General features: G+C 29.9%; 1 protein-coding gene across 3 annotated transcripts in view; it reads right to left on the bottom strand.

Annotated features, from left to right (window-relative positions):
- Sec5 (exocyst complex component secretory 5) overlaps nt 1-21,721 on the bottom strand; it is a 42,925-nt gene that overhangs the window by 7,459 nt on the left and 13,745 nt on the right. For all 3 annotated transcript variants that reach the window (XM_043044961.3, XM_043044964.3, XM_087157794.1), the window contains 11 exons: nt 21,579-21,681; nt 20,052-20,164; nt 19,026-19,189; nt 17,369-17,419; nt 17,117-17,280; nt 15,964-16,085; nt 14,274-14,347; nt 13,848-13,931; nt 12,141-12,256; nt 3,078-3,150; nt 1,474-1,590 (listed from right to left, as the gene is read on the bottom strand). In XM_043044961.3, coding sequence (XP_042900895.2) covers nt 1,474-1,590; nt 3,078-3,150; nt 12,141-12,256; nt 13,848-13,931; nt 14,274-14,347; nt 15,964-16,085; nt 17,117-17,280; nt 17,369-17,419; nt 19,026-19,189; nt 20,052-20,164; nt 21,579-21,681 — 1,181 coding nt within the window. The remainder of the gene's footprint in view (nt 1-1,473; nt 1,591-3,077; nt 3,151-12,140; nt 12,257-13,847; nt 13,932-14,273; nt 14,348-15,963; nt 16,086-17,116; nt 17,281-17,368; nt 17,420-19,025; nt 19,190-20,051; nt 20,165-21,578; nt 21,682-21,721) is intronic.

Here is a 21,721-nt window from a genome sequence, read left to right as displayed (position 1 = left end):
AATGGTTTTCAGACTAACAAGGCTAGATAAAACTTAATGATAGTTTCATACTGAGACTACTGAGCTGAAATTTTATTTCGCAAAAGTCTAAATACATGCATGTTTGGTTTAGCTTTTCAAACAAAATTACATTCATTTAAAAACATTAAAAATCCACCATGAAAACAAGCAGGTTTTAAGCATGATAATCATTAAAAATACTCCTATATAAAAAAGTTAGTGTCAAATAAATATACAAATTTAAAAAAAATTTATGTATAAAAAATTTTATATATGTATATAATTTTCTAAATTTTATATATAAAATATGTAAAAATAAAATATTCGAGTTCTATCTTCTCAAATATAATAAAAACAAAAATATTGAGTGAAATAACAGAAATGAGAAACATAAATTTTATTTCTCATTTATTCAAAATTACTAAAATGTGTCTCCCTGCTTCTTCCGCTAAGTTCTTCATTCCTTTTAACTAAAATTGTTTACATAGGTATTTTAATTTAATATTAAAAAAAATTTAAAACTAAGATAATTTGTCATTAAATATACTTAAAAACAGTAAAAGTTATAAAAGAATTATCAAAATATAGTCTTTTATTTAACATTAACTAAAAAAAAGCACAATTAAGCAGAAGGACATATCAAATTTGTAGATCAGATTACATAATTTTATCATTATTTTCATGAGTCATTGTTTTTATTGTTTTATAAAGCATAGTAATTTTTCCTTTTTTGTTCCTTAAAGTTAGAAAATATTTGCTACAGGTATTTAAAAGTTTAACGTATTGCAGTACAATATATTGACTGGCAGTTTAACTAGCACTCAATGCCCTGAAATTTCTAAAAAGTGTTTAACTCATTTACATATAAAAGGTATGAGCGTTTATAGTCATTTAGCAATAGGTCTGAATTTTCAGCTGTTAATAAAGAAAAAAAAGCCTCGTTTGCAAAGTAATATCCAAGAAAAAAATGCACATTAATTTTCATACTCTGATTCAAACTAATATGCTGCATGCAACAAGTTCACTTTAGCAGCCAGCATACAAAACATATATATGGGTTTTTTAAACTTATAGCGCACACATTAAGGGGTACATCAGTAGAAAATATCATGCATTGTATGGTCGGATTACATTTTTAAAGCACTAGAAGGTGCCACTTAGTGAAAGAAAAAAATCAGCAAAGGAGATTTAGAGTCAACAAAATTTTCAGATTTTAAAAAATCTTCACAGGTTTGAAAAAATCTTAAGTATTTTAAGAGAACACAAATTTTTTAAAACTACTCAAATAGAATAATGAAAATTTTGATTATCATATATGTCGTATTAATTTTCCCTACAGTATTAATCTTCATAACTTTTATTAAAGATTTTCCTAAACTATACAGAAGTTTGTGAAAGCTTAGAAAAATTGTTAGCAATACTCAGATTTAAAAAAAAATATATTTAATGTTAAGGAAGTCTAAGAATAAATACCTTTATAACTAGTTGCATGTCAGGGTATCCATACTTAATGAAGCTATCCTGCAATCTGGGAATGATATTCTTTACAGTATAAGTACAATTGCTCAATATTATAAGACATTTTGCATCCTAAAAAGAAATTTAAAAAAAAAGCAGAGTCAATCAAAAATCAAAATTCACAAATTACGAAAGATTTTATCTTCCTAATTATTTGTCATCAAAGCTGCCATAAGTTAAAAAAATTTATATTATAATTGTTTTCAATATGAAATGTTACAAGCTCTTTTCTACTGCTGAAGTTACCCAGGGTTGCTACTCAAATTACAAATTCAGAACTCAGGGTTGCCAGCTTTTTAATACTATTTTTTCAATATACATATATTTTTTTTAATATTTTATTTTGATCATTTTTGCTCCTTCTTCTCTTTTCATTGATTTTCTTAATGCTTTCTCTATGTTTTTATAACTTTATAAACACACACTTTTTTGTTTGAAAGAAACATAAAAATGTAAGGGAGCAAAATATTACTGAAATAACTCTAAGAACTAATTACAAATGCATAAACATATATTAATGTATTAGAAATTTTGGTATTAAAAAATGGTGAGTCAAACATGGGGTGTGCTTTTTAAAATTGTGCTTTTTTAAAATTTTTGATCTAATTTAAAATATATTAGAATATTAAAAATACTTTTACCCTATAACTTTACAATAAAAATCACTCCTTTAAAGGTTACTATTTTCTCTAACAAAAAAAAACAATAAATTTAAAAAAGCATTATAATTACACTAATTGAAATGATAGGTATAACCAAAACTGTTATACTGTGCATCTTCATATTTATTGATTTCAAACTTTAAAAAAAAATAATAAATAAAAAAAAAACAGAGTAAAGAAAGAGTTGAAGCAATAAAATAGCTAAAAGAAAATATATGTAGTTATTTGAACCTTATTTCTTCTTAAAAGTGTAATATAAAAAGTCTAAACTAGAATTTTAAATTGATAAAATAAAAATAATAAATAATATATAGAAAAAATTCTGAAATCAGGGAAGTTCAAAAGATAATTCGCTCTAGAACTGATATTCTTTCTTTCATTTTTTGAACACCATAATTTTTAAAGAACAAGATAAAAACATTTTATATTTTAATAAAATATGACTATGAGTGGGGATTCTGTTACAAATTCAGAAATTCATAACACTGATATTAGAAGGGGGGTAAATTCCATTTTAAAAATTAGATTTTTTGGCAACCTAAATCCATAACTTTCTATGATTTTTTTTAAAAAATATAGTTAAAATCATGACATTTCTTGACAAATTTTGTTCAATACCGAAATCCATGACTTTCCATGATTTTTCATGACTATCCAGTTGAGCAGATACCCTGTTAATACAAATAAGCTAACAAAAATTGATTTAAAAATAATTATTTTCTCAGTTTTTTTTTAAAAAAGAGGTGTTTTTTAAATGATTACTTCAAAATTATTTGGTGATTATGTTACGTCTTTTCTGACACATAGCTTAACACTTAGCAAAATAGATAGTGCCAACCCTTGTATAATTTATTTGTTTAAAAACCACTCCGATTTTTAAATAGCAGAAACACTTACATCAGAAGGAACTTCATTGTCCTCATCCATAAACATATTTTGATTGAATGACCTCTGCAAAAGTAACCTAGATCTGGGTAAAAAAAATTTTTTTTAATTATACCGATTAACAACTTAAATCACTTTTTAAATAAAAAAAGAAAGAAATTTTATGCCGAACTCATTTGCTACCCAGATTCTACTTGCTACCTAAATTGTTAAACAATAGAATAAAATGTTGATAAATTTTGCATGGATACTTTTCAAGCTGAATAAAATAGCCTAAAACAATGATAGGCTATTTAGCATTGAGCAAAGCATCATAATCAATTCTCTGCAATGTAAAAAATAAATTGGCAATAAAACAGATGGTCCCACTTGCAGCTCAGTTGTCAATTTTTCTTTTAACTTCAACTAAAGATGCATTGAATATTCAGTCACTATTTGGTATTCGGCTCTTCTGCCGAATATTCAGCAAAGTATTATTTGGAAAATTATTTTTAGATAAAGTATTTTTGAGGAAAACTTTCAAAGAATGAATAAAGAAAAATCTAAAATCCTATTCCTTGCTACCCGTTATTAGAAACAGTTTTTACACATATTTGTTAAGTACTATAACTTGTTAATTTATGTTCTGGAAGACACATGGAAAAGTGAAATTTAAAGAATTAGAACTAGATTACTTTATACTGAAACATAAAGGCGTTTTTTTTTTCCTTTTTTAATTATATTCAGGCAAGTCAATTTCATTGTTCTTTCAACACATTATGTTTTAAAAATGGGAAGAAAAAAAATTTTTGTTTCATTTTTGTTAGTTGGTCTGTTTTAACTAAAGCGAAACATGTTAACGGAGCAGTCTCATAGACTTTATTCTTTAATTGTCACTTTTTTCTTGAAGGGTAAAACAGATAACTAGTAACATAGAATACTGTCATTCTCAATGTTAAAGTTATATTTCAGAACTAAGAACATTTTTTTTCTACTTATCTTTTGAATTTTTAATCATTTTATCAATATTTTTACTATGAGAACATTTTTTAAAGAACATTTCTAATGAACGTTATTCTTTTAAGGTCATTTTTTTCTATACTAATATAATATACTATAATAATATAATAAATACAGCAGTATGAAAAAGTTTAACTAAGATTTTTAACGCTAAATCTATCGCTTGAAAATTAAAAACAATTTTTTTTCTTTAGTTCTTATTCAGTTTTTTTTCTTCAAAAATCTTACATTTTTATTATGACGCGGCTATTAAAAGGGTCTCTATTTGATTTTAATCTTCACTTTTTCCTTTCTCCAATTCGAAAACTGAAATGTTTAGCTTAAGAAATTTGATTCAAATATTAAGATCAATTTTTTTTAATTGTGTTTTGCTTTCGTATATAATCTTAGTTTTCTATAGACGTTTTTATGATAGACCTGCAGATTCAAAAGTGTTTCTCATAGACATTATATTTAAAGTTTTATGGATAATTTTTTGGGGGAAAATATTGTTTTTAACATTAAAGTTTTTTATAAGAATTAAGAGAATATTTTTTTTCTTTTACTTCTTTCTATTTTCAACTTCACAACTTAAGTTTCTTTTAATACCTGTCACTCAGTTTTTTTTAACCTTAAATGTTTTTAAGCAATTATCTTTATTATCTTAACATTTCTTTTAATGATATTTTTATTATTTTTTAATAATGACAAAAATTATTTTTATATAAAAAAATGCAGTTATTAAAGATTTTTTTAAAAAATATTTTGCTATTCAGCTGATTTTTTTGGCCGAACATTCGGTATTTGGCCAAATCACTATTCATTACTAATTTCAACAAAAAATTAAATTTAAAAAAAAAATTTTTCATTGAAGATTTTTGTATTTCAAAACGATATCTGTACATTACACAATTTCAGCAGTTATTGTTGCACGCCTGTAATTACCTAGTAACGAGATTAAGTAAAAGAACTTAGTTGTCTCTGCATGGCAACACTTTAGTTAGTAGTCGTTTGTAAATAAAGGTAGATGTTGTTCTTTTTCAAAATATACTGAAGTTGTGTTTTAATTACGTTTAGGAGAATTAATATCTGGTGCCGAAATACTCATACGAATCAGCGACTTGGAACTACGCCAAAAATTACTACGAATTACGCCAAAGGTTTTTTACGAAACTATTACTATTGCGAATTTTGATCTCCACGAAAGAAAAATGGCGACGAAAGAAGAACAAGTGTCGCAATTGAAGCGGAAACGAAAAACTATTCGAAGCAACATAACTCGTGTCTCAACTGAGATTGACAACATGACAGACGATACTTTGAATGAAGATATGGAATATGCGGTAAGTCGTTTAACAACTATTTTAAATGAAATGAAAACGATTGATAATGAAATCCATGTTCTTTTTACGGATGACGAATATGAAAATGACATTACTCAATGTGAAACTTATACAGAAAATGCTGAGCGCGCAATTTTTAAAGCCCGAAAATACATCCAAAATAAACTATCGCCAACTATTAACGCTAGCTATAATCTTAATTTGGGCACTGAAAATGTCAATTTGGCGACTAATTCGGTTACTAATCCATCACTTGCTGGTCAGATAACACCTGTTAGCCCAACGTACACAGTGAAACTACCGACGATTAAATTAGAACCATTTGGCGGTGAAATTGAAAATTGGCAAAGTTTTTGGGAACAATTCCAATCTTCTGTAGACTCCAATCCAAACCTTTCAACTATTGACAAACATGTGTTCTTAAGAGGTTATTTGCAAGACGAACCAAGACGTTTAGTTGATGGTATCAGTATTGTTGCTGCCACATATGAAACCACTAAAAAGCTACTAATGGATAGATATGGGGACAAAAATAGAATTATCCAAGCACATTTGGACTTTCTGGAAAATCTAACACCAGTACGCAACTCATCGGCAACAGCCTTAAATGAAACCTACATTGAATGTAATAGAAGATTGCAGGCCTTACGCGCACTTGGTGAAGACATTGACAGTTACGGTCGTGTATTAGCTCCAAAATTACTACGAGCGTTTCCAGACGACATTTGTAAACAGTGGATCATTCATGCCCAAAGAGAAAAATTGGCCGAGGGAAACATTACGAAAATGATGGAGTTCTTATCACAAGAAGTACAAGGAGCATTAACTACGTCAAAAATAAAAGGTGACGTTATTGAACCGTTTACTCCAACTTCTGCCTTTAACGTAAATAATAAGTCCACTTCTGTACACAAGAAAAAGAATTATACCCCATTTTGCCCCTTTTGTGAATCTTCTGGTCATTGGGCTCAGAAATGCGAAACCATAACTGACTATGACACTCGCATACAAAAGTTAAAAGGCTCTAACCGTTGTTTCTTATGTACTAATAGAGGACACAGAATGACAAATTGCCCTCGAAAAGATACTGCTCGCTGTACAAAATGCAAGAAGAAACACCACGTATCCATTTGTTCATCTGCACTAAACACTGCGATCAAAAATAGCGAGGTTCATCACATCAACATACCTAAAACTAGCTTTACCCATTTACAAACTGCACGCGTGTATGTTACTGGACCCACAGGTCTTACGAAGTTAACCCGATGCATTTTGGATGGAGGTAGCCAGACAAGCTTTGTCGATGCAAACCTCATTGACAAACTGAAACTCCCAATTGTAAGCACTGAGCAACTAAATGTACATGTTTTTGAATCTCCCAGTACTTCACGAAACATGCGACGATGTGTGCAACTTTCACTTTCAAGTTTATGGAACAAAAACTCTGTTTCTATAACAGCTTTCGAAAGTTCCAACAGATATACCTCACACCCTGCTGCCCCTGCGGACGTTGTTCGATTTGCTCGAAGCCGAAAACTAACACTTGCAGACCCTCCAGGAGACGACAACTTACCCATCGAATTGCTCATTGGTGGTGATTATTATTGGCATGTGGTCACTACGGAACCCCCGATTAAAGTTACAGAATCTCTTGCCATAGTACCCTCTATTTTTGGATGGATCCTTAATGGGTCACGAACACACACAACCATCAAACATGATTCATCAGTTCACCATGTTTCTGTTCAAATTTCTGATGATTGTTTGGATGACGAAGTGCGTTGCTTGTGGGAGTTGGATAGTATTGGTATCAAAGACACTCAAATCAGGAACAAAACTGTTCGAGAAAATGAAATTATGAGAGAATTTCACGAAAACTACCAAACTGAGGGAAATCGTAGAGTTGTGTCTCTGCCTAGGAAGCCTACAAAATCAATTTTGTTATGTGCTGCCCCTTTTTGTTATGTGCTGCAACACGTGAAGTGGCTTCAAAGCACGTGAATGAATTCCCGATTGCTGCTCCCATGATCGATAAACATCTTTACATGGACGATTTTGTTGCTAGTGTTGAAACAGAATCTGAAATCACCACACTGCATAAAGAAGTCAAAGAATTGATGCAATTGATTGAAATTCCAATGGAGAAATGGACTACAAACTCAACAATGCTTCAGAACCAATTACGAGATCAAGATGAAGGATTCAAAACAACTGTTAAAGTTTTAGGCATAGAGTGGAATACAGAAACTGACACCCTCGGAAATACTTTCAAAACCTCTCTCTGCGCTGTTCAAGACAAACCACTTACAAAGAGATGGCTACTCCACTGTATTGCTAGCTTCTACGATCCTTTAGGACTGTTTTCTCCATTTGTAATTTTTGGAAAAATTCTGTTTCAAGACACATGGATTCTAGGAATTAAATGGGACGAAATACTGCCCTGTAATTTGGCAACTTCATGGAATGCTGCTGTTGGAGAACTTGATGACGTTTGCTCCTTTCAAATTCCTCGATTTATAGGCGTTTCATCACACGTTCCCTTTACTATTCATGTGTTTTGCGACGCATCTGAACGAGCCTATGGAGCAGTTTTATACACAGTTAGTTCTCATGGTGATCAAGCAAACGTGCATTTAGTGTGTAGTCGCAACAGACTTGCACCTATCAAGAAAGTCACCTTGCCCCGCTTGGAACTGCTAGCGGCTCTGATGGGAGCTCGATTGTTGCGATACTTCTGTGCTGAAACTAATATTCCTATGTCCAATGCAATATTGTGGAGTGATTCCCAAGTAGTTTTGGGTTGGATTCGCAGTGACCCAAATAAATGGAAGACATTTGTTTGCAATCGAGTAACGGAAATTGTTTCTCATACTAATCCTTCCCAATGGAGACATTGCCCTGGAAAGGACAATCCTGGTGATATATTATCAAGAGGTACTTCACCATCAACGCTAAGACATCTAGAAATCTGGTGGCACGGTCCTAAGTGGTTAATCAAACCTGAAAACTGGCCTGATTCTAAAAACACTTATGAAGATTACACTCACAACTTAGAATTAAAGAAGAAGAAAGTGCAGACTCTTTACACTGTCTCTACTCTGCCAATTATCAATGCTGGAAACTACAGCTCTTACTTTAAATTGTTACGCGTGACATCTTGGATTTTTCGCTTTATTCACAACTGCAAAACACAAGAAAAGATGGTTGGTGAATTGAATGCCACGGAACTGAATCAAGCTTGCAACTATTGGATACAAGCCGTTCAGAAGGAATCTTTTCCTTTAGAATATGAAGCCCTGTCGAAATCAAAGTCACTTCCTAAGAACTCAAAAATAGAAAAACTCAACCCACTTTTTGACAACAACATAATACGTCTTGGAGGCAGACTGCAATTTTCTGACTTATCAGAATCGGAAAAACATCCCATCTTATTGGAAGGTTCTCACCCTTTTACAAGCCTGCTCATACGCCACACACACTTAAAAATGCACCATCTAGGAATTAGGATTGTGCTTTCTCAGCTTCGTTCTAAATGGTGGATATTAAGAGCAAGACAAGCCATTAAAAAGGTCATACACACTTGCCTTCCTTGCAAGATACTGAAGCAAAAGCGTGGTGAACAGATAGAAGCTCCATTACCCGCTGAAAGAATTCAAAAGTCGACCCCATTTGAAACAACTGGAATTGACTTTGCCGGACCCCTCTATGTTAAAAACGAAAAATTGGTTACAAAGGCCTACATAGTCATATTTACGTGTGCTGTAACTCGAGCCATCCACTTGGAAGTAGTGTCTAATTTAAGCACTGATGTTTTCTTACTTGCGCTACAACGGTTCGTATCTCGACGTTCCCTTCCTCATACTGTGTACACAGATAACGCCACAACATTCGGCGCTGCAGACAAGGAGTTGAGGTCCTTGTGGAACATCATATCCTCTTCCAAGGTACACCAGTTTTATGCTCATCACAACAGGACATGGAAATTCATCGCCCCACATGCGGCTTGGTGGGGAGGGTTTTGGGAGAGAATGATTGGTACCATCAAACAATGTATGCGGAAGACCCTTGGTAAAGCTTGCTTAGACACTACCAGTCTGGTCACGGTTCTATGTGATATCGAAGCCGCCGTGAACAGCAGACCAATTGTTCATGAATATGGTATTACAGACGATCCGGACGAAGCACTGACACCCTCTCACTTTCTAATAGGAAAACGACTCACAACTATCCCTTCTGGCCCATCGAGTTCGGACTCTGATTTAACACGCATATGGAGAAGTCGTCAACAATTAATGGACTCCTTTTGGAAAAGATGGCAGAAGGAGTATTTGATGGACTTGAGAACATTTCACCATGTGAGGAACCCATCTAAAGGTACTGTAATCCGGGTCGGAGATGTGGTCTTGTTGCAGGAGGACGTCAGACCTCGGCACACCTGGAGGAAAGCACGCGTCGAGTCAGTAATCTTAGGCCGTGACAACAAAGCCCGTACATGCATACTGCGTGTAAATGGAGGGACAATTTCCCGACCCGTGCAGCTGGTCATCCCCCTGGAGGTCGACCAGGGCGGGGAGGATGTTGCACGCCTGTAATTACCTAGTAACGAGATTAAGTAAAAGAACTTAGTTGTCTCTGCATGGCAACACTTTAGTTAGTAGTCGTTTGTAAATAAAGGTAGATGTTGTTCTTTTTCAAAATATACTGAAGTTGTGTTTTAATTACGTTTACGAGAATTAATAGTTATGTTGAAAGAATTTCTTATATTCACAAAATTTTGCTTTAAAATTCACCAAAAACTTCATATGAATTTGAGATTAAAATTAAAAGAGTTGAAATTACAGAATGAAATTTACTTTGACTTTATTTTATTTTACCACCATCAATAAAATAATCTGAAAAATAACAGAAAGCTTACAGACAAAATTAAATTTGGTGAGTAAAATATAAGTAAATTAAGAACAGGTGAAAAACATTCCTAAATAACACATATCGTCGCATTGAAACTAAACCGTTGTAACTCAAAAAAGTCAAAAAACGAGATTTTTGGGTCATTTTGTGTAAAAAAAAGTCACCCTTTTAGAAAAACAACCTGTTATCTTTATAGTTCCATAAAGTTAATCTAGAAAGCAGATAAATCGTCATCGCATTGCCGCGATTAGCATTAGCGTGGAAAGTTTGAAATCGCTCTCCTGAAAAACTTGCTTTTTTGAGTTACCGTAAACCGGGGCGAGTCTACCATCCAGGGGCGAGTCTACCCATTTTAGTTTTATTTAATTTTCACTATTTTAAAGTGCAAATAAAAAATTTTTTACCGACGGAGGACTTAGTTCAGACTCTAAGGAAGATGGCGCTGTAGTAATTTGATCCGTTTTTATTTATTTGGTGTCTTTTTAACCGACCTGTTCAAACGTCGTTTGAGAGATTTGTATTGAAAATCAGTAAACTTTTAGTTGGTGCTCCGTAAGTATATTATTATTATTACTATTTTCACTTTGGTTAAGTGATAAACTTATCTAAGACTAAGATTACATTAATTTTATATGAAAAAAAACAAAAAGAATGTAAGTTTTGTTGTTGTAAAGAAAAAGCCAGAATTCGCGGGGCGAGTCTACCCATTCGTATTTAGTTTTAATAAAGCATAATAATATAATTTAGAACTTTGTTTATATTAAAATTAAGTCATTTTAAATGAATTTGAGTATATTATTTTAATTCTGCATTGATAAATTTATCATTAATAAGTAAATTTATAGGTTAAATATAAAATATGTTTATTTCACCTATTTTTTCAATTTTTATATTACAATATTAACTTTTTTTATTTAATGCAAGTTAAATAAATTATTATTTATTATTACAGATGGTTCGAAATTATATTCGCAAAACAAATGGATTTAAATGTTACAAAAAAATGCCATGATTTTGTTAATAATCTTTAATTATTATTATTTATTAATTATTTAATTGTAAATTTATATTAATTTTAATTTATTTTTATCAACAATAATCAGAAAAAAATGTTATTTTATAATGTTAATGATTATAAAAACAAAACTGTGATCAAAATGTGATAATCGATCAAATACTCAATTTGTGTTATTTTATGAATAAAAAAATGGAATATATAATAAAGTTATGAATTTTACTTCATAAATATCCTATATAGTAACTAAAATAACAATTTAATAGTAAAATTTGATTATTTACAATGTTAACATTCATTTTAGTAGAATGGGTAGACTCGCCCCATATGAGAGATTTGTCAGCAGTTCTATAAAAATATACAGTAACAGTGTAACTGTTGATATTTTCTAAAATCGATTTCACAGCTTTAAAGAGGGATAAATAGCGATTCCGAAACACCAATTAAAAGTCTTTTTTCTTTAATATTTACAAAAGTTTGACCACTTGAAAGTTGACAAACTGAAAAAATGGGTAGACTCACCCCGGTTTACGGTACCACGGTTTAGTTTCAAAGCGACAATATGTGAATACTTGTTACTGTTCATCGAACAACAGATCGTTAATTAATTCAAACAGAGGTTGTCAGCTTGGCTGATGGCAAGTCAGACCTGCATAGGTTTTTAGACCTAGCGGTCTCTGATGCTAAGTAATATATATACAATATATACATATATATATATTGTATTATTGTATATACTTGTATTATATATATATATATACATATATATATATTTATACAGAGAAAGACAGATAATCATGCAAAACATAACTCATAAAAATAAGAGCTTACCGATCATCTTTACTCTTGATTTCTTGCACCATTTTTTCCAAAGAAATAGCAAATGCTTGAAGCATACTTTGAGAAGATTGTTTCACAGCTCCTTGTACATTTAACTGAAGAAATATCTGTCAAAAATAAACATGGTATAATTCATTCAGACAAAATTAGTGTATTACAAAATTAGTCTTTTGGAAAAAAAATTTATAATAAATAAAAATTTAATTCAGTAGTTTTGAATCTACAAAAAGATAAATAAAAAATCATTTCAGCCGTGCTAACAACACAGAATTGAGATTAAAAATAAAATAAGACATATAAGCAAAAAATGGGGGGGGGGACTTTTTCTAGTGTTTAATCCACTTTAAAATGTAATATTTAGAAGCTTCTATTACCTTTTCAAGTGGCACAGAGTAAACTTTGGTCCATTTTCAGAAAAGAAACATTAAATGAAGAAAATTTAATGTATTTAACTCTTTCGCAGTTACATGTAAAAAAATTGAATTTGGAGTTTCAATTTTTCTTAAAAGGAAGATCACCTAATTCCATATAATCCTCCAAACATTACCCCACAGGAAAAAAAGAAACAGAATTTTCTTTGTTATACACTCTTTTTCTCATTGAATACACAAAAAAGTCATCCCATAACTGTAGACCCCATAACCGTAGAAATGCAAAATGTCTGAGACATATTATAAAATCACAGCATAGTGTAATAATCAAAAAATTAAAAATAACAAAAAGTAATAAAAAATTTACATTTATGTAAATAATCCTACCTTTGAAAAATAAAAATAAATGAGACTACTTTTTTAAGAAAAAAAACAGATTGAATGCTTTAATTGACAATTTTTAAAAACGTTAAATAAAAAATTTTCTAGAACACCTTCTGATTTGCCTTCCCAGTAAATTCTTGAAAGTTTGTTTTGACAAGAACAAAATTAAATCAGGATTTTATGTGGTTAACTACTCTCTCAGAGATTGCATCTTTGTGACGGATATGTGATATTGCCAGCTTTAACCTGGGCAACGTACGGAAAGTATAAGTTTTCCTGAAACTGACTTTTTTTGCGTTGATCCTATCAAAGGAATAAAAAACTTCTGTTTTGAATTGAAACATTACTCGAAAGTTTGCTAATTTATCATGAATTCAAGATATCATTGGTTTCGTTAATGCAGTTAGTACATGCTTCATTACATTTTTTTTTAGTTTAGCTAGCACTTCAAAACATTTAAAAAAAATTCGAAAAAGGAATTAAAACGATAAACTAAATATACTTAAACTAGAAAATCTTTGACAAGAGGAAAGTTTTGAGAGCTGTATGCAAACTGTACACAGGTTCTACGATTATTATACTTCTTAGGAAAAAAGTCTGAGAAAATACTTTGGTGGCTCGAGGTACTGAGATTGGATTCAAAAGCCTGAGAGTTGGCAGGGCTGCAACAGCTTTAACTTAAATTGACAATATAACCTCATAAGTTTAATAAATACCTCATAAGTTTAATAAATAAGTAAAAGATGCATTAGTGAGAAATAGACTTTAAAGTATGCCCATTTGAGTACTCTATGGATATTTAAAACATTTAAAACCATAAAACTTGTATTTTAAAAAAAATAATAAAACTTTTTTTTCATATTAAATTAACTAAGAAAGTCTCCTTAAAAAATATTTCTTTGTAATAGGCCTAATACAGGGAAATACAGCAAGACACACTTACATCATTTTCTTTTGGTCCATGTTGTAGTACATTCTCACGCACCAGTTGCAGTGTTTCTACAACCCTATTCTCAAAAAGCAAAGGCTAAGAGAAAAGAAACATTACTATAACTCATTTCAACAGCATTTAGCTTTTCAAGCACGATGATGCAATATAGTGAATCTTATAATATAAATAATAAAATTGTTAAATTTAATTTACTAACGTTAACAACCACTCAAAATTACGATATCTTCATATACAAAACTGCATAGGTGCTATACACAACTGCAAACAATTTACAGTTATTTGCTGTGTAGTATTTTTGCAGGTAAAAAAAAATTTATTATACCTAACAAGATTTTAACTAGCCACACTAATTGTCACATATTAAGATAATCACTACTCATTCATGTTTTAAAATTGATTAATACATTTGAGGCTCACCAATTGTGTTGTTCCTCCATTTGTATCATCGATTTCAACAATCCAAGTTTCACGTTCATTCAAATGTTGAATATCTGTAAAGTAATTAATATAAAAATGACATAAAACAAAATTATTGTCTGTTTGGTTTATAAAATTAGATTTCAATTTTTGCTGAAAATAAATAATAGATGAAGGTGAGAATTTTGTAAGTATTTTTGGATTAAATAATTGTCTTTATAAATAATTCAACCTTCAGACCGATGATAAAGAGTTGAAATCTATGCGAAAAATTTGCATTTCTAACTTTTAATTCCATTATTTCATTACATATTTAAAGCCATTTAATGAGATCTAATAGAGCTTTAATTAAGTGGATTTAAAACATAAATATATGCACAGTTAGAACCAGCTAAACAATTAAACTGAAATTTTCAACTATTTCTTACAATCCTCTCAAAATAGTTTCAGATTAAAAATTCCAACTATAAAAAACAATTATCTACAGCTATATAAAATAAGTGGCAAACAAAATTTTAGGTAATGCAATTATTCCCAAACAAATATCTCCTTTTGAACTATTTTCTTACATATATCTAAAAGAAGTAAAAGCAAAACGAAAACGTTTATCCCATTTAATCAGAATTTTATGTTAGTAACATGATATCTCAAATTATGTTTTTTTTTTCCATCAAATAATCATATTTGAATTACTGGCGAAAATTTTATATATTAGTTACAAATGAATGATTAGGATTTCCATTCATAATCAGAAATAACTCCCCAAAACATAATATGTATTACAAAGACTGTGGCAATACCTGACAATAAGGCATCTGGCTTCAATAAGTTCTTGAAAATGCAAGTAATGCTCGGTGTACTTATTATACTCTCATTTGTGTGTTATTCACATTTTTTTTTTCAATTCCTACTATTAGTTCACGCTCTCCCTACTTATATTTATATATCTTGTTCAAATTTTCAATCATTAATAAAATACTTTTTATTCATCCACTCTAGTACAAATACATTTTCTTAAACTTGTAGTAAATGACACTAGATTTTAATACAGTTTTTTCAAATCTTAATTCATTAATTAAATTTAATTAATTAATTTTAGTTTTATATGGGAGAAAAAGATATTTAGCAGGATTGTTTACCTAAGTAGGAATTGACTTTAAAAAGGTTTTTTTTTATGATTTTTTTTTATAACTTTAAATTATTTATGGCCATCTTTTTTTTATGATGTTTAATGAAATAATAAGAAGAAAACTATTTCAACTGCTAAATCAAATACTATACTAACTTAAATTATATTTTTACTCAAAAATTATTATTAGCATTCAATTCATAAATAAATAAAGTAATAGATGACAGAACAGTTAAAATGTATCTTAAACACACCATAAGAACTAAACCCTTACACATAGTGTATCTAGTTTCAAAAGCAATAAAATCAGCCAAATTCTTGCCTCTATGTTGACTGACTTAAAGGATACATTTCTTCAACTGAATCTGTCACCTTTGTTTAAATTATTATGCTTTGCTTAAGAAGAACTTTAAGTATTTTATACTGATGAAACAAAAAATTTCTATTACAATATTTAATAAAATTTCAAACACAAAAAATAATCATTGTTTCGTTGCTAAAAATTCAGCAATAAAAAAAAATTGAATACTTATTTTTCAATAAGAATAAAATTAAGCTAACCATGGGAAGCTTGCTGGAATAGAGTTTTCATTGCATGCACTTTCAAGTCAAATATTAACATCTGAATTGAGTTGAGCATATCATCCGGCATTTCAAGTTTTAACAGAGCAGAGTAGCAATTCCTAAATCAGAAAAAAAAGTGTATCGAGAATATATTATTATGTAATTAGATAACAGAATTTCAGTTTGATGCATTTCATGCAAGTTTTATTTTGCTAAATACTGAACAAAAATTTAGTTGGGCTAGGTAAGCAATAATTTTAATTAGACTTTCAAACATTTTGTTTAAAAATATTGTAAACATAAATAGAATTTTGTAACTACTAGTAATAGAGCATTATGTCAAAAAAAAGAGAGCGTAATATTTTGCACCATCTATGAAAAGCAAAATATGAATAAAGCTCATATTCATCTTGGTTTGTTTTATTCAACAGTTAAGTTTATCTTTATTTCATGCATAATAGATTTATATGCATTTATTTCAATAAAAGGCAAACGATTAAATTTTGCCAGTCTAACAGACATTAGACATTTATATAACACATGGTGCGTAGTATTTTTAAAAAGTGCTTAAAGGTGCTTATTTTCGATTTTTGTTATTTATTTCGTTATTTTACAATGGCTAATATAATCCAGAAAAGAGGTTTTTTTGTCCAAAATCAGTTGTTTTATCATAACCATGGTCTTTGAAAATTATTTTGCATTTTGTTAATGGATATAGTGCTTAAAAATATTTTTGGAGTGCTTGAAAAGTACTTAAAATGTGCTTATTTTCTGCTGAAAGTTTTGGCGATGCACCCTGTAACAGGCATTTAGTCTAGCAGAGATTTAAGAAAATGACCAAACAGTTTATTTTTAGTTGGTAGTTTATAGTTTCGAAGTACAGTGATGATAGGCATAATACAATAAAGACAATACACATTACAAGAGACAACAGCTTTCATGTACATTTTATTTTTTGTTTAAAGTAACAACCTGAGGGAGTGACAATTATATGCCTAGAGGCCCCACATTTCTACATTTGGCCCTGGTAACAATGCTCAAATTGTTGAGCAAATGTAAAAAAAAATCCAACTACACAGGCATTTAAATATAAAACTATGAGTTTAAAACTTCAAAAGACTACATAAACCATCATTGACTATTACAGTACCTGATGCAACGTAAGCAATGTGGTAGCCAGGGAGTGAGATTTTCAGTTTTAGGCCAAGATCCCAAAGCTTGAAGTTGTTGCACTGAGAGGGCATGAAGGCTATCAGGAAGAATCCCCATACGAATAAGGCAACACACTTTTTGAGATACCTCCAGAACCATATTCTAAGCAAATAGTTACACCATAAAAATATAGCAAACATCAATTTCACGAAAGCTAATATTAAAAATTTTAATGTTAAATGTTACATACTTTAAATTGAATATTCTTTGGAAGACCTACTTTATCAGAAGCATCAGAATTCTAAAACATTAAAGTCCAGGTGAGATAATATTGCTGCATATTTATATGAATACATAATTAGAATTACAACTGATGAAGTATTAAAAATTTTACAGGTCTATAATGGACCCTAAATAATTTTAAAATATAATTCTTTTCATATAAATGGACTTGAAATGTCTTTCTTTTCCATAATCAAGATATAAAACTTTATATATACAGTCAAACCATGCTATAGTGAACCTTCAAGGGACCAAAATTTCGGTTCACTAAAACTGGGACTTCACTATATCCGTTCTGCAAACAATTTTAACAAACGGTTCCAAACTCCTCCCCTTTTATTACACATTATTTAAATAAATGACCAATAAAATGAAATACAGAAATGAATGAAACATAAAACACAGTAACAAAAATTTCTTAACTTCTATTTTTTACTACTCTTTGTCTTGCTTACAAAAAAAAATTGTAATCTTTAGCTGATAAGCAATCCTCATCAACAGATATGGAAACACTTCCCGACTCTCCGATAATTTTTCCTGAATTTATATTATTCCGCTTTTTAAACCTGTCTAATCAGCGATTCAATCAGATAAAAGTAGTCTCACCAAATAGCTTAGCAAATTCATTGGCTTTGACTTGAAGCATTTGTCCAGATACTGGAAGATTGCGACTTCTTTAAATGTTCAACCAATACAATAATGCTATAGATGGTTTTAAAAATTGGCATATGTATTTATTTTGAAGTAGAAATCTCAAAAATTCTATAAATAAATGAAGAAAATAAATCAGCCGAAGGCAGAAAAAAGTTATTAATATCCATCTTCCTCTCTCTTTTTGGTTCACTACATCCACAAAAAATAACATTATGTGTGTATAGCAAGGCACGGGAGTGAACGTTTTGTTCACTATATTCAGGAGTTCATTATTGACTGTATTACTAATTGCCAGAAAGTCTCAAAGGTCACTGTTTATTTTGTAACAAAAGAGTTGTAATGTGTGAGAGTATATCTAGATCTCACACACCATTTATACAGTTGCAGTTATCTGTGAGCCAAAGATAGGAAAATGTGCATAAGTCTGCTTTCCTTGAAACACAATGGCAGCCTGATTGACAAACCAACGGGTATAAGAAGAAATCAGAGATCAAAATATTCTAAAAGAACTCATGACTATTCCACCACGTGAGTTATGTACAGGTGCAAAAGGGTACCAGTAGTGTGGCGGGTTAAGGACTGCCACTCCTAAAAAGCTGTGAGTAGCTGTCTGTCAAATGATACAGCCCAGAAAAACAGACAAAATTTTTGATTCTGACTGAATAATGTGTGCAGATGATCAATTGTGACATTTAATACAATTTCAGCCATAAATTAAAAGATGATTTTAGATCCAACTGATTCCTCTGCTTCAAAAGAAAAGTTGACAGCTAATTTTGATGAATTAAACAGTATTTTGAAGAATTTAAATAATAAAACTTGGGTTCCAATAGGCACACCAGATGCGTGTTCTCTCAATAACAATACTTATATTGTATAAAAACAAAAGAGTATAAGTTTATAAAAACAAAAAAGTATAAGTTTATAATAACAAAAGAATAATTTTCACGAATAAAATTTAAACATATAACCTCTCTAATATGCAATTGCCCTCCAAGATATGCTTGTCCAAGTTTCCACAAATTTGGGAAGTGCTCACTAAATCTTTCTGTAATTTCAACTATGAATTTGACTAACTGTGGCATATCCAGCTGAGACAGACTATTTCCTGCTTCCCGTTTTTCATGAGAGGAAGCTGAAAAATATTTTGAGACATTGAGTATTAAAAATAATTAATCAAAGAAAATAACAATGTAATGTACAAATAGAATTTAAGCAATTAAAAAATATATTAGGAGAATCATTCCTTTAATAACATTAGATTAATAAAAAAAACTGAATTAGAAATAAATAAATAAAAAATTTTTTATCCCTTTAATCAAATGGTATCTCGATCTAATTGACTGTGAATATTACAAGAAAAACAGAAATTTGGAACGCTTTTTAAATTGGACATATTACTCATACTAGTTAAAACATGCTTTGTATATTTCGGAGATGTCAACTACTCCGGACACACCAAAATAATTTAAAAAACGGCAAATAACTACAAAGTAAATTTTGCAAATATTTGACTATTTTTGCTTTGTTTTTAAAAGGTATAGCATAACATAATTACTATAAAGTGGTGAATCATATAAGCCTACGAATTATCTAGAAATAGTGGTGGATAAAAATCTACTAAATTGAATTTATGAAGCCAAGAATCACAATTGATAAATTACCACTTTAAAATATTTATTTGCTGTCTGGAGCAAGTTGGCATCTCTGATATTTAGGTCTATATGTATATTTATCTGCATATTTATTTTTGAACATTTATCTGTATATTTAGGTCTGTTTAGTTAAAAAAAAAGTTATCTTTAAATCAGATTGTGAGCTACAGGAAAAATCAAAACTAACTTCTGCATCAATCTCATAACTTGAAAATACTAAATCTTTTTCAATGATACAATATTTTTTTTAAAAAAAGACTTTCAGTTAAATATTTTCAGAGCTATTAAATTTTAACATATGAATATTAAGTATGAAAAGTGAAATCTAAGAAATCACTATACCTAATGTAATGTGAGTATCTTTCAACTCATTCAGAACATTCAGGAGCCACATCTTAGTGTGAATGACACACTGCCAAGCAGGATCGCTGGGTGTCTCTAAATTCACTAAAAATCTGGAAATAATTGGTGATAATGTTTTGCTTTACAGATGCATTATAAACATATTAATTTCTGATAATTTGTAAAAAATAGTAATATGCAAATTATAAATCCAAACAATGAGTTTTTGTACTTTCATTTATCACTCTGAAACTGAAAATGTTAATAAAGTATAAGCATGCTTTAAATAATTAATATATATATATATATATATATATATATATATATATATATATATATATATATATATATATATATATAAAAATTATAAAAAATATTTTTGTATTAATAGTAGCATTGAAACTCTTTCGTTTTCATAAAATGTCTTGGTTAAAGAATAGGTGTAGAGATATTCTATTTTGGGACTTCAAGGCTGAAAACATACCAATGAATTACAAATTAGATTTATATTTCAAAGGAGGAGTTATTTTAAAATCTTTCCTTCTTTCACTTCCATAAAAGGAAGTTTTAAGTGATTTTGGATGATACGTAGGGATACAAGGAATGCACACGACTGGCCTTTTTACCCCTTTTGGTTGCAGCATTTAATGCAAGAACAACAGTTTTTGCATGACTTTTGCTATATGATGTTTTCCATGTAAGCTGTACCAGAATTATCCGGAGTGTTGTCCATCCCCCTCCAGAGTGGAGAGTGGGTGTGAACTGCTACAGTCGCCAGCCTACTTTTAAATAAAATTTGTGAAGAAGTATTTGGTTCACGACTTAATTATTTGAGCTAAAAACAACCCAGGATAACAGGGATGTAGCTCTGATATTATATATATAATTCGTTCCATCATTGCTCATCTTGCAACCATCAACTTCCTGATTCAATGGCACTTGAGAGTCGTAAAGGGAAAACTCCAGAGTTATATTTTCCTTGACTTATAATGTTTTTTAAGAAATTGTATTCAGTCTTTGTCTTGCAACGTTGTGTGTAGACAGTTTTCTGCTACTGATGTCGCTGTTATACTTTTTTTTATTAAATTTAATTTTAAAAGTTTAATTTGTTAAGTTTAATTGCTAATTTGTTAAGTTTAATTGCTAATTATTGTCTTTTTTCCTCCCTTGCTCTAAAAATCACTATATAGATAAAATAGCTTTTATTTTTTTTGCATCCAACATAATTTTGATGTTTTTTTGCAAAAGCAAAAGTTTAAAATTGAAAAGTAGAAAAAGTTTTCAAAAATGCAATACTTCATTTTAATAAATATTTTGAAATATTTTTCTCACTACAGAATATTTTTTCGTCAATAAAATAGAATCAAGATATTTTTTGGGGTAATAATATTTTATATAACTTAGTTTTGATAAAATATTTTTGACGGTAATTTTGCACTTTTTAAGCAATGTAGATACAAAAATACAACAATTGTGTTTAGTTTAATATAATATATAAAACTATAGCTATAGTCAAGTCAGTCTTACTTTACTAATCGCTTTTGCTCTTCAACAGTTGAAGGCTGGTCCTTTAATTTTTCTAGCAACATTGCTCGAAAGTGTTCAATTCTCTGTTCCACCTCTGAATAAACTAAAATACAAACAATTTGATGATTTATAAGAATAATTAG

The sequence above is a fragment of the Parasteatoda tepidariorum genome, chromosome 2 (genome assembly GCF_982258835.1).
Source record: "Parasteatoda tepidariorum strain Cologne lab strain chromosome 2, Ptep-v5.0, whole genome shotgun sequence".
NCBI classification, from domain to species: Eukaryota; Metazoa; Arthropoda; class Arachnida; order Araneae; family Theridiidae; genus Parasteatoda; species Parasteatoda tepidariorum.
This window is presented reverse-complemented; position numbering and strand designations above follow the sequence as displayed.